The sequence below is a fragment of the Mustela nigripes genome, chromosome 8 (genome assembly GCF_022355385.1).
Source record: "Mustela nigripes isolate SB6536 chromosome 8, MUSNIG.SB6536, whole genome shotgun sequence".
Taxonomy (NCBI): domain Eukaryota; kingdom Metazoa; phylum Chordata; class Mammalia; order Carnivora; family Mustelidae; genus Mustela; species Mustela nigripes.
The window spans coordinates 23,695,271-23,709,934 of record NC_081564.1 but is presented as its reverse complement, the minus strand read 5'-3'; the positions used below and the strand labels follow the sequence as shown (position 1 = coordinate 23,709,934).

General features: G+C 41.1%; 1 protein-coding gene across 13 annotated transcripts in view; it reads right to left on the bottom strand.

Annotated features, from left to right (window-relative positions):
- Positions 1 to 14,664, bottom strand: part of SFI1 (SFI1 centrin binding protein) — a 101,857-nt gene that overhangs the window by 41,062 nt on the left and 46,131 nt on the right. For all 13 annotated transcript variants that reach the window (XM_059408870.1, XM_059408869.1, XM_059408872.1 and 10 more), the window contains 3 exons: positions 12,841 to 12,958; positions 10,676 to 10,778; positions 1,745 to 1,901 (listed from right to left, as the gene is read on the bottom strand). In XM_059408870.1, coding sequence (XP_059264853.1) covers positions 1,745 to 1,901; positions 10,676 to 10,778; positions 12,841 to 12,958 — 378 coding nt within the window. The remainder of the gene's footprint in view (positions 1 to 1,744; positions 1,902 to 10,675; positions 10,779 to 12,840; positions 12,959 to 14,664) is intronic.

Sequence of the window (14,664 nt, the reverse complement as noted above, 5' to 3'; positions counted from 1 at the left end):
ATCACCACGTGCTGCACCCTGCAAGGTTGAGATGAGTTGGAAGCATCTTTCAGATAAGCTGTACCCTACTACCTGCGGACAGCAGGGATTCAAGGCTGTTCTTACAAAGCATCCTAAAATCAGAGTCTGTTTAGGCATGGGAGGGCTATTTGGAATCCCTTAGTTATTTATACCTCTTCTTTCCAAAAGAAAAGGTCTGTTATTTTAGGAGATGCTATAAAATCAGTTATAGCAGAGTTGAGGCTTCTAGTTAGCTACTGAGGAGCTGGAATGGCACCTGCTGCTTTCAAAGACTCTTTCAAAGACTCAAATGACTCTTACTTTTGACTCTTACTCTTTGTCTCTCGGGTAGGACTTTGGGGAGTGAGGTCAATGACACAACTTGGTCACCATGCTGGCAAAGATGTTTGCTAGCTTTCAGCCAGGCTGATCCTGGCTGCCAGGGTCCCCTGCTTTTAACACTAATTAGCCAATGGTCTGATGAACTAACTCAAGTCCAGGAAGTGGGAGGGAATTGGAATTCGATGCTGAAATGAGAGGCACATTAGTCTGCAGCTTATCACACTAAAGAGTTTAATGTCTTCAGCTTCTAGGCTTGGGCAATCAGAAAGTGGGTCTTTGGCCGTTATCGTCAGACAGACACATTCAAACTCTCCCAAGAGACAGTGCTGGCCTGGCAATCCGGGAGTTTTCTGCAGGGAGGCTGAGTTGAAAGCCAGCCAGCGTCTAGCACACTGCTTGACTCACTTCTGTGTGGGCTCCAGAAACCAAAGTACAAAAAGTACCAACAATTGTGACCTATGTATTATCACTTATGAACACTAACTGGGAAACTAAGCTATAAGAATAGTGTTAAAAAAAAAATCAGGGATGCCTCGATGGCTCAGTTGGTTAAACCTCTGCCTTGGGTTCAGGTCATGATCCCAGGGTCCTGGGATTAAGTTCCACTGGGCTCCTTGGTCAGCAGGGAGTCTGCTTCTCCCTCTGCTGTGCTTGCTCTCACTGACAAATAAATGAAATCTTAAAAAAAAAAAAATCAACATCATAAACCATCACTGGGGAGACATAGAAACAATCCAAATGTCGAAAGAAGGATGGCCAGATAGTTTATTAAGGTAGACCATTCCACAAAATGCAGACAATAAAAAAAAATTTATGAAGACTACTTAAAAATATAGGAAATATTGTTAGTTGTGGAGGAAAAAATCAAGATACAAAGTTTTAAGTATCATATTAATCATAATAATCACACTACTTATAGGAGGATTAAATCCTATTGAGAAAATATACGTAATAAATAAAATCTTTTAAAAAAGGGGGGCTGCCTGGGTGGCTCAGTCAGTTTCATGTCTGTTTTTGGCTCAGGTCATGATCTCAAGGTCCTGGGATGGAGCCCTGTGTCAGGCTCTCGGCTCAGCGAGAGCCTGCCTTTACTATGGCTCCTGCTCCCTGCTCCCTCCCTCCCCCTCTCTACTCTCAAATAAATAAATAAGTAAATAAATAAAATCTTAAAAACAAAACAAAACAAAAAGGAAAAAAATATGCGTGGAAGAGAAGGCCAGAAGGAAATAACTTAAATGTGAATTGAGGATGATGTATGTTTCTCCTTGATCTCTTCCCCCCACCCCAAATTTGTGGCATAATATGATTATATCTCTTCTAAATAAATTTGCAGCACTGGCAGCGCAAGAGTGGAAATTGTGTCATGCCCCTCTGTCTCTAGAGCCTGGGACCTTCTGCTCACCTCTCCGCTGTCTCTTCACTCTTCGGGTCCCCAAGTATTTGATCCAGGCCTTCAGGGATTTACACTTTTGCCAGTGCTGATGGTGTTTCACTGCCAAGACCATTTTCCGTCTCTCCTTCTGGACCTGCAGGAGCTGTTCCCACCACCGTGACCAAGCCTGAAAACCAGAGAAAAGGAGACAATTAGAGAAGAGGCAGGAAAACAGATGGGAGGTATGGGTGAGGGAAAAGAGAAACAGAGACACACTGGAGAAGCTAAAACTGGAAACAACGTGGCAATGTTCAAGGAGGATCATGATCTACAGGAATTTGCAGTGAAGGGCTTTTTAAGAAGGGCATTTACTTCCAGAAGTAGAATGGATGAAAGAACAATGAATGAAAGAGCACCAAGGGAAAGAGGAATAATAAAATCAACTAGTAGACAAGAGGCAGGGACAACCCAAGGGGTGATATACTTAAATCTGACCTGGGACAGGGGAGGGTCTGCCTTTTCCTTCCAAGTGGGAGGAAGCCTACTGTCTCAAGCACATTTGTTTCTGCGAAAGGTTAGCTATGGAAGCTGAGGGCCTACAGAAGGATACCCTCAAGACCATCTATAGATGTGCACCCTTAGCAAAGTCCTTGTGTGTGCTTGGCAATATGCATCCCTAGTCTGAAGCGGAAAGTCTCAGATGACGACCTCATTATCTTCCCTCCTTAGACCTGTAACACCTCTTCTCCTTTCCTTCCTCTCAGCTGAATACCATTCTTCCTATTTCACCAAGAAAATAAAAGTGATCAAAAGAGAATTTTCGCAAGCTCCTTCCCCATCTACCCACCCACCTGCCCACAGGCTCTGCCTTCTCTCTGGCTACTTTGAATAAAGTGTCTATGCTCTCTTCAATCAGAAGTCACTCCCAACTATGGACACATCCCATCGTCTCTGACCTTCTCAAGCTTATCACTGGCAAATTCCCCCTTCTGCATCATAGATTCTCACCCTCTACTAGCTTTTTCTAAAGCAGCATATGAATGTGCTACTATTTCTCCCATCCTCAAAAGCAAATCTCTTCAGGGATACAACCTCTGATTGGACCCTAGACCTGCCCATAAAATAGCAATAATCTATGGTTTGAATATGGCCTGTACTTTAGATATTATATCAGTATTCAATGTCGTGAATAAGATGATATTGGGATTATGTAGGAGAACGCCTTAATTTTAGGAGACAAAAGCTGAAGTATTTAGAGTTAACATTTATGTCTGCAACTTTAAAGCCACTCAGGAAATGTGAGACATGTATTGTTATACTTAGAGAAAGCAAATGTGGCAAGATGTTAGCAAAGGGTTAAACTAGTGACTACAGTATCTACCTTTTCCGTCATTTGGTATATGTCAAAAATAAAAAGTTGGGTGGAAAAGATTAGGGTCACAGAAATACTTTCGGAAAGGAATAAGTCAGATTTTTGAGCAAGCCACCACTAGACCACTTTGGCATCCAGCTAATTCTCAAGTTCTTTCCTTTCCAGACTCCTCAAAAGAGTGGTCTATTTTCTAATTTCTCTTCCCCCAGGCAGGCTCTCATGAACCCTCTCCCCTTCAGGCCTACTGAAACTATTCTTCCCAAGCCCATCAACGATCTCCACATTGTTCAATCCAAAGGTCAAATCCCACTCCTCACCCTCCCTGACCTGCCAGAAGCATGTGATGAGGCCAGTCATGCCTGTGGATTCTCCAGGCTACCTGCAGTCTCACCTTTATTCCTCCCAGGCTGGGTCCTGCAACCCCTCTTCTAGCTATGCTTACTCCCTGTGTGCTTTCATGCAGTCTCATGACTTTAAATACCAACTGCAAGCTCAGGACTCCCACATTTACAGTTCGGGTCTCGACCCATCCTCCATACTCCCCAAATATCCAACTGCTTCCTGTACAATTCCTTGGGGGATATTCAAAAGGCCTGTCAGGCTGCAGATGTGGCGCTCAGAATGGAGCTCATCTTTCCGGACAAAACTGCTTCTCCCTCCATCTTCCCCATTGTACTAAATGGCCATTCCACTGTTCCAGTTACTCAGGCCAGAAACCTGGAGTCACCTTGGATTCTTTCTCCAAAACTTCAGGTCTTAACTGTCTATTAGCAAGTCTTGTCAGCACTACCTTCAATGTACACCCAGAATCCAACACCATCTTGCTATCATCCTTGTGTAGAATCTCACTTGGGATTTTCTTTCTTTCTTTTTCTTTTTTTAAAAGATTTTACTTATTTACTTGACAGACAGAGATCACAAGTAGGCAGAGAGGCAGGCAGAGAGAGAGGGGAAAGCAGGCTCCCTGCTGAGCAGAGAGCTGGATGAGGGGCTTGATCCCTGGGATCATGACCTGAGCCGAAGGCAGAGGCTTTAACCCACTGGGCCACCCAGGCGCCCCCTTTTTCTCTTTTCTTCTTCTTCTTCTTTTTTTTTTAAGATTATTTATTTATTTATTTGACAGACAGGGATCACAAGTAGGCAGAGAGGCAGGCAGAGAGAGAAGGGGAACAGGCTCATCCTGAGCAGAGAGCCTGATGCAGAGCTCGATCCCAGGACCCCAAGATCATGACCTGAGCCAAAGGCAGAGGCTTAACCCACTGAGCCACCCAGGTGCCCCTCACTTGGGATTTTCTAATAGCTTCTTGACTGTTCTCTCTGCTTTCATCCTTGATCTTCTATGGTCTATTCCTAACACAGCAGCCAAAACCAGGAATGCAAGCCCCTCTTAGACCCCACAATTTAGCCATATGGCTCCTAACTACCTCCGACCAGAGTCACAGAGCCCTTACTTATTGTTTAAAAACAAAACAAAACAAAACAAAAAAACCTGTAAAAATGCCTTCGGGAATAACAGAAACTTGCCTTTTGAAAGGTCTGTGGGATGCTGTTCCACCTGAGATAACAGACACAATGTGCTGTGTTTGCATGAAAAAATAGTAATAGTGTGCAGGTTAGTGATAATCACAGGATGTGGAACTTCTGCCTTTATACTCTAGAGAGGATACTGCTAATGTCTTCTGCTAAGAATGTTTTACAGTTCTGGACCCCTAAAGTGGAACAAGCGGGTCCTTGAAACAGAACAACCACCTCACTACAATCACAATGAAACCAGACAGGGACATGCCAGAAGGGAGAAGATGAACAAGAAGGGAAATGTAACAGCTGACCTAACCCTAATCAATCAGCACGATCCAAGACCCTGAGACCCTTACTCTGAATTTCACCCTTTAAAACCCCCACCCCTGCCTGTGAGCCATAAGGGAGTCTGGGACTCTTGAGCATTAACTCCCTGTTCTCTTGGGTGGCACCACACCAGCAAATAGTCTCTTTTTCTTCCCTGCAAAAGCCTGTGTCAGTTGTTACTGGCTTGTGGCACACTGGACGCATGAACTCTTGTGTGGTTTGCTACAAAGCCACAGCAATCCTTTTTGGTTTGTTTTGGTTATGTCACTTCAATCTCTCCTTTTTATAGGACAATTTTCCTCCCTGCCCTTTTTCCTCTTTCATGCCACCAATTTCTTTGAGAAACTAGGTCATTTATCCTATAAAATGTCCCACACTTCAGGTTCGGCCAATTGTCTCAAGGTGTCTTTGCCTTGTTCACCTGATTCCTGTATTTCCTGGAAACTGATAGAAAGATTCATGTTAGGCTTGGTTGGAATCATGTTCAAATTTCTAGGCAAGAACACTTCTCACATGGTTCTGGGGACCGCCCATTACCTCACCATCATGAGGCACATCACAGCTGGCTGCCACAGTTTTAACAATGTCAAGACGATCCATGGCTTCAGATGTCAACCTGATCCCTCCATTTTATTTCCCCACTGTCCTCCCATTCTGTGGTTGCTGCTTAGATCCATTTTCTCATTAGGGGTAGCAAAACGGCAGTTTTCTCATTCCAGTACTCCTGTAGCTACTAACTAGAATTCTATAAAGAAGTCTACTCTCATTAACCCTCAGGTTTTGAAAGATAAAGTTTATATAGGAAAGGCAGGATAAATGCTTGATTTTTGCCTTCACTAATTTTCAAACTGAGTTAATACTCTAACAACCCCAATATGTGCCAATGAGTTCCTTCCTCTCCCCTCATTATACATGCATGAATTTTTATAGATTTGATGTGCTTTCAATTCACTGCAGTCATTATTCTTCTGGATGTCCCAACTGATTTATCATTAGTCTAGGAAAGTCTTTTGGCTCCTGAGTCCTTCTGACACAGCCCATTAACCTTTGTTCATTTCCTCACTCTCCAGCAAAGTGTATCCTAGGCCTATGACGTGGGTGATATGCATATCTTGCTGCAGACCAGGACTCAGCCATTTCTCCAAAAAGCCTCTGTTACTTTTAGCCACGAAATAACTGAGCCCACGACTTGGGCACTGGGAATACTAAATGCCATATATTCTTTGCTGCTCACTCCTAACTTTTCCATAAATAAAATGAGAAATACATTTCTTAAGGTTAAAAAACATCTTAAGTTCCTACCGATATTTACATTTCCAATCTCAGATTATAGGACTTTTATTTCCTTTCTTTTATATTTGTAATCTTTTCCTTGACACTGAAAATCATGATTCCTAATGACACTGCCTTAAGTTACTTGTTTTATCTCACAATGTAGCTATAATAGTTTCAACATGTCAATTCTAAACCCACCACTAACAATAAGACTACTGAATGTAGGTTTCAGATTTCCTAGTTCTTTGTGTCCTTAGAATGCATTCCACTAGGGATGAAGAGCCAAAATATTGCATTTTAAAGTTACCTGAAGTAATTATTTTCTCTGTGTAGTCATGGCTACGAGCTTAGGTTTGTTTCAGTGTGTTTTAAAATTCTGGGGATTAATTTCTCTCCTTTTTGACTTGCTTGTGTGTATTTTTTAAATTATACAAAATATTTATATGGTTCCAAAGTTAAAACTGTATATCAAAGTAAATTCACAAAAATATTTTGTTCCCTCCATCCCACTATGGGTAACCACATTTTGTTAGTTTTGGATTTATTTTTCCCATTACTTCTTTAAAATATAAGTGCACACACACAAACACACCCACACACATAAACATATACCTCCTTTCCTCCCCAAAGGCAGCACACAATGAACCAGAGGGATCCCATTAAGAAGGAGGTGTGATCGTATCATCTTCACTCAAAGCCAGCAGCTTCTCACCTCCACTGGAACAAGAACGTAAAGCCTTTATGGGCGCAGGGGTCTCCTGTGTTGTTACCTCATGACCTCATCCTTCTTATTCTTTCTCTCATGCTCATCAACATGTCACAAGATATATCAAATTTGTGGATGGGATGACTCACAGTATCATAAACATGACAATTTCCCCCAATCTAATGTAAAAAGTTGGTGCATTATAATAAAAATCCTAGTAGGCTTTGATGTGGAACTTGAAAGTTGATCCCAAAATTAATGAGAAAGAGTAAAGAAGAATAGCCAAAAGAATTTGAAAAAGAACAAAAATAAAAAAGATCATCCTTTTCCATATACAAAAACTTAAGAAATAAGGGTGCCCAGCTGGCTCAGTCAGAGGAGCATGGGACTCTTGATGGTGAGTTTCAGCCCCATGTTGGGTATGGAGATTGCTTAAATAAATACCTGCTTCATTAAATCACAACTAAAACCGTGTGATATTGGCTCAGGGACAGCAATACAGAGCAATGGAATGCAGAGCCCAGAACAGACCCATGAAGAAATGAGACCCTGGCTCTATAATGAAGGTAGATTAATAACCAGTATAAAAAAGATAAAGGATGGATGAATCAGCAAACAGTGCTACAGCAATTAATTACCCATATGGAAGATGACCAACTGAGACCTTTTTCACACAATTGGTACAATTTAAACCCAAGATATATTAAAGACCAAACTGATTCAAGAATAAATTAGGCTAGATTGAGATTAATAATAGATTGAGATTAATAATATCTGCATGAAAAAAAAAGGATACCATAAGCAAAGCAAAAAAAAAAAAAAAAAACAAGCTGCAGACTGGAAGAAAGCTCCTGTAAAGTACAGAACACTCAAAAGATGAGTAAGCAGAGTCTACAACAATGTCCACAAATCAGTGTTCAAAAAGAAAAAGCCAAATAACCCAACAGAAAAATGATGGAGGGATGTAAACCAGCCCTTCTGTAACTCGAATGCAAACAAGCATCTGTAAAGATGCCGGGCCTCACTGGGAATCAGTGAGATAGAAGTTAAAGCGACAATGAAGTTACCACTCCACACACATCCCACTGCTGAGGAGGACCAAGTCTGACCATGCAAAGTGCTGAGGAGACTGAAAGAAAGGGGAACGGAAACATAACCACGTAAACTGGCACTGGAAAGCACTGGACAATCTGTAGTAAGGATGGAGAGATGAATACCCAATGACCCAACCATGTCACTTCTAGGAACCAGAATGCAGAATCTCTCAGACTCTTGCACAAGGATCTATGTTTAAAAATGCTCTCCACAGCAGCGTTTGTAATTGCAAAAATGTAGAAGTAATCCGTAGTTCATCATTAGTAGTGGTAAACTACTGAACGAGATCAACTGTGCCTACCCATACAATGGCATAGCACACAGTTAATAGGTATCTACGTCCCTACAAGGGTAAGCCTCACAAACACACTGCTGCTTCTAAAAAGGAAACTACAGAGGAAATGTACAGGATGACATCATTCATAGATCTCCTAAAGACACGAAACCGGAACATTTCTTCTTTGTGGTTACGTATGCGCGTATTTCTACAAGTTCAAAAGACCATGAGAGAATGATGACCTTGTATCCGTGCAGGGCCCACCTCTGAGGTGGAACGGTGGCAGAAAGGGGGAAAGGTAGGGTTTGAGCCATGTCTGGGCAGGTGTGGAGCATGCTAACACCTTTTAATCTAGGTGGTGGGTACTTGGGTATCTGTTCATGTTTTTATCAATGTCTTATATTTAGTTTTCTATGTTTTAAGTACATTTATAAAAATTTCCTGTAGCTCAGGATGCTCTGCCCTGTCTAGTTCAGAGATGTTTTGAGGGTTCAAAGAAATGCCTTAAGCGGACCTTCTTGGTAAGCTGTATGGTACTTATTAGACACAAGGCACTATTGCTCAAAATCCACACAATATAATTTGGTCTTAGAGTCTTGTACAGCTTTTGGTCCACATCAGTATAATCTTGATCACTCACATTTTTCACTGGATTTGATTCTAAGTGACTCCTGGCTGTTTTATATGTTAAATCCAACTGCTAACCATGAAAACCTTCTATCACTAAAAATATTCAATCAAATCTGTAGCAAGCTTTGAAAACAACAGTCCAAAGGGAATTCTGAAAGTGTTCTAAGATATAGTAGCACCAACAGAAAGAATTTACAGGCCCTCAGAGTGGCTCTTTGAAAGAAAGAACACTCACACAGTTGTAGTCCCCCAGGAACAGAAAATCAGTCTATGTTTCCATGTTGATGGCATTTTCACATTTGTCAGTTTCCTCTCCTTCCTGAGATCACAAATCTATTAAGGACAATCCAGCAGGATGGGTAAAAGAATGGTTCTGCAGCTGTCAGGCTGCTTGGATTTAAACCCTGGATCTGACCTTTGCCAGGTGTCTGACTTGCATTCAAGTTATTTAACCTCCTTAGTTTCCATAATAGTAATATGGACTTTAAAAAATAACTGAGAGGCATCTGGCTGGCCCAGTCAGTAAAGCATGCAACCCTTGAGCTCAGGGTCATGAGTTTGAGCCCCACATTGGGTGTAGAGATTACTAAAAAAAAAAACCCAAAAACTAAAGAAAAAAAAGAATTATGAAAACTAATTGAGATAATGCATGTAAAGCCCTTAGTCTAACACCTAGGGTTAAGTCAGACCACCACAAATGCTATTTGCCACTGCTGCTGTTCTTGTTACTGTTATTATCACTGTCAAAAAATATCTTATTTCCTTGCCTCTTATTACCTCTGAAGACCTCATGAGTTCAGAGGTCAGCAACTTCTTTTCTTAAAAGTTAGATAATAACATTTTAGCCTTTGCACACCACATGGTCTCTCTGTGGGAACTATTCAACTCTGCCCTTGTAGCCTAAAAGCCGCATTGGACAATACATAAATGAACAGGTACAACTGTATCCCAATAAAATTTTATTTATAACAACAGACAGCACGCCAAATATGACCTACGGGCCAGTCTGTGGACCCCTAGCCTAGATGATTGCATATGTGAATTGCATGTGATTTCTACATACTGCATACGTTCACATAGCCTATGCAACATGTTATCAGATTAAAAAGAGATTTACTCTTAGTATAGTAACAGACACTTCCCTTTTTTTTTTTTCCCATATTTCCTGTTATATTCTCTATAAATGACTTGGCAGATCCAGAATACCCAGAAGATCCCAAAAGTGACAGAAACTCAGTCTATCAAAGGTCATAAGAAAGTTTCACTACAGCATCGTCTTGGTACAGATGTTAGGCCTTTATTACTGACCAAAAGCTAGTGGCTTCCTCTAATATAAGCAAAATTATATTTAGCAGCCAGGTTTTCTTTATTGTCTTAGTTTCTTTTCTGCCCTATTATCTTCCAACTTGCTGCAGGAAAACAGTAACAAGGAAATAAAGAATATACTGCTCTTTCTTTAATCATATTTATAACTAATTCATAAATCCCTTCCCAGCACCATGACCAACAGACACTGTGCAAACCAACTGGAATCCCATTCAGCATCTTCCTATTAGCAGCTTTTTTCCGTTGAACCCCAGCCTTCTGTGTTGCTTCTGCCCTCCACCCCCTGCCCAGCTCCCTTTGCTGCAGGGAGGGCCCAGGACAGAGGCAGCAGTATGACGGCCAGCCCTCTGCTTGGGAGTCCAACCCCACCCTCCGTGGGTGTAGGGCTTGACAACATGGACAGAATATACCAAAACCGCAGTCGGCTGCACTCACCTGCAGCTGGAGGCTCAGGGCCCTGTGCTTCACAGCTGACGCGAGCAGGGCGTGGCCCACACGCACCTGTCCCAGTTGCTGCCTCCACTGGCTCCACCACAGCCTGCCAAAGAGCAAATCAAAGATGGAACCAGTCAAAATAAGCCACCCAGAAAACAGAAGGGCAGCGAAGGACCCTCGGCTCAAGTCCCTATCGCTCTCTGTGCCAGTCATCTTGACTGACATTTGTTGGAACCACCGTTGGGGAAAAAAAAAAATAGAGAAGTAGATCTAGAATAGAATAGCCAGTTAAGGGTTGGAAACTGATGGTTCCTAGGGTTCCAGCCTTAGAAACTACAGACATGCTCTATTTGGAACAGGTTTGAAAAATGTATTTATAAATTACTGCCAACATTAAAAAAAGAGGAGATTTTGCAGAATAATCTGCAAAAAACATGGCTTTTAGATTTCTAATCTTGGCTTCTTTTCTGCTTATTTTCTAATTAGCTGTAGGAAAATAGTAGTGAGGAAATGAGAGTTTGCAACTTTTTTTTTTTTTCCCCACAGAAACACTCACTTTGCTCAGTTACTCTAACCTAGGAAAATCTTCCAGTCCTCCCAATCCGGGCGAGGCATAGCTGCATCACTCACTTCAAAATCTCAAACAATCTTGCATTACTACTTATTTTTTTAAGCATTTAGAGAATTACAAGTTCCCTGGGTGCAGCCCCAGCACCCAGCATAGTACTAGGAAATTTTAAGCTCCCAAAAAATACACATTGAATAAATAAAATTATGTAAAAATATCTCCCACAGGCTCTCATAGAAATGCATACTTACTAAGCATTTAAAAATATTTGCCAGGATGCCTGGATGGTTTGGTCGGTTAAGCGTGTGACTCTTGATTTCAGCTTAAGTCATGATCTCAGGATCCTGGGATCGAGCCCCCCCCCCCCCCCAAGTTGGGCTCCCTGTTCAGCAGGGAATCTGTTCCTTCCTCTCTTCTCTGCCCCTCTGTCCCAACTCATGTTCACTCTCCCTCTAATAAATATCTTTTTAAAAATTTGCCAAATAAATTTTTTTTTTTTAAGGCATCCAGGATAGTGTGGAATACGCTAGTGGTGCTCCAATTGCCACTTTTTTTTTTTTTTTCAAGATTTTATTTATTTATTTGTCAGAGAGAGAGCGAGCGAGAGCGAGCACAGGCAGACAGAGTGGAAGGCAGAGTCAGAGGGAGAAGCAGGCTCCCCGCGGAGCAAGGAGCCCGATGTGGGACTCGATCCCAGGACGCCGGGACCATGACCTGAGCCGAAGGCAGCGGCCCAATCAACTGAGCCACCCAGGCGTCCCGCCAAATAAATTTTAAATAAGGTATTTAAAATAAAGATTTTTAGGTGTACTGATGTTCTGGACACTGTGTTAAATACTTTAGATATTACCATATTTATTTCCCATGACAATCCTGAAAGACACTTACTGGTGAGCCTGTCTCACACATGAACTGTGGAGAGGTGAAAGGACCCAATACTGCATTGACATGGATTTGACCGTGTCAGTCTAACGGTCTAAAGTCAAAGTTTCTGCACTTTTCCATACTAAATAGAGGATCTAGCTCTTTTGAGATTTTAATATGCTGCCAATGAGAACACCAAAGGACCACCAGAGGTAACGCGCAGCGGGATCAGTCCCATTGTAAAGTAGCTCATTGTTACACATGTCTGGCTCTCGAAGTCATCTAACTCATGTCCCTCCTAAGTGTGCACAGAGCTGATGAAAGGCTGGGCAGGGCAGTTAAGGGCATGGGCTCTGGCATCAGATAGATGGGTAGGCGAGCCCTATTTTGCCGAATACAGCTTATATGAGCTTGGGCAAGTTACTCAACCTTTCTGAGACTCGTATGTATCTTCATCTTCAAAAAAACAGTATTTAGTTTAGTTTACAGTGACGATTATATGAGAATTTACATTAGAAAAATTAACACACACAAACTCAACACAGGTTTAGAACACAGCGAGTACTCAGTGTTACTTCTGATTGTACAGTTGAACAAGTTGTCAATAAATACTTATTAAGCATCAATTATGTCTGAAGCACTGTTTGTTTTTAAGGTGGGTTTTTATGCTTCGTGAGACAAGGCTAAGGTAAGATGATGGCTACTAATCTGTAGGGCGAAGGAGTGCACTCACCACAAAATACTCCGCTGCCTAAACTCACGGGCGGTGGTCTGCATCTGAAGTTTGGTTCTACGAAAAACCACGTAGATCAGCCACGACTTCCAGGCCTGCCGCATCTTTTGCCTTGCATCTAGATGCACCAAAAAGATTTTTAAAAAGGAGTAGGGAGAGATACATTACTCTGGGTTATGAAAAAAGCTCATGGGCATTCTGTATTCATCCCTCCTTCCGAAGATCTAAATTCCTCCAGACTTCAAGTGCCCCCTGGTGGAAAAGTTCTGAAGCTCTACCAAATAAATAAGGATGCAAACACACATGAAGAATGGCTCTATGAGGGATGACATTTATAAAACAGGAAAATCAATATACTGCACTGTTCAGAAATCTTTTGTTTTAAAGCCCTTATTTTTAGAGATATGTTCTATAATAATTACAGATAAAATAATGTGAATAACAAAAAGCAGAGAAGTGAGACTGGTCTGAGTTGGTAACTGCTGAAGCTGGATGACAGGTACATGGAGGTTCATTACTCCATTTTTTAATTTTGTAGATATTTGAGATTTTACACAATACAAAGTTAAAGGAGAAGAAGAAATCACGTCATAAAACTTACTGTTTGAAACGATAACTGTAAAGTAGAGTAAGCAAGAAAAAAGAAGGCGATACCGTCTATATCTGCTTGAAAAACAGAATAATAGGGACCAGTAATGATCCTGGAGAAAAGAGACTTTACTAGATATGGGAACTGCAAAGGTCCATAGGTCTCCCTTTACAGTAAATTCCATTTTCATTATCAAAGATTTCACTAATGAAATAAATTTCTGTTCTTTTTACAACAAAAAGGAGAAAGCAAAATTATGTCAACCATTTTCAGGAGATTCTCCAAAATGTGATTAGCAGGATAAGAACTATATTTATATTTCATAGCAATTGACAAGTCAAGTCAAAACATGGAGAACTTAACATGTAGCTTCCTCAGGCCCCTTGGGCAATGCTGTTGTGGTTTAGAATTTGGGTTCCTGAGTGAGACAAACCAGGTTTTAATATGAACTTGTCACTGAGCTCAGTAACCTCACAGAAGTTCCATATCTCCAAAATGGCACCTTCCTTAAAGGTGTATTTGCCAAGAGTAAATGAGGTCATTGATAAAAAGTGTCTCCAATAAATACAAGCTATTATTTTTCTGAGGGTGGTACCCAAGAATCTGCATTAATGTTCTCTGCCCTGATTCTGGACAATCTGAGAACCACACTTCCCTAAGGCCTGAAAGTACTTGCTACTTTTTATCTAACAGTACAAGAGTGACTGAAAACTATAGAACACTCATGAAAGAAATTGAGGAAGACACAAAGAAATGGAAAAACATTTCATGGTCATGGATTAGAAGAACAAATATTGTTAAACTGTCTATGCTTCCCAGAGCAATATATACATTCAATGCAATCCCTATCAAAATACCATCAACATTTTTCACAGAGCTGGAACAAATAATCCTAAAATTTGTATGGAACCAGAAAGACCCTGAATAGCCAAAGGAAAGTTGAAAAAGAAAACCAATGTTGGAAGCATCACAATCCCAGACTTCAAGCTCTATTACAAAGCTGTAATCTAGCTTTGTGCTGGCACAAAAACATACATATAGATCAAAGGAACAAAACAAAGAAATAAGAAATGGATCCTCAGCTCTATGATCAACTAATCTTCAACAAAGCAGGAAAGACATTGGATAGTCTTTTCAATAAATGGTGTTGGGAAAAATGGGCAGCCACATGTAGAAGAATGAAACCGGACCATTTTCTTACATCATACACAAAAATATACTCAAAATGGATGGAA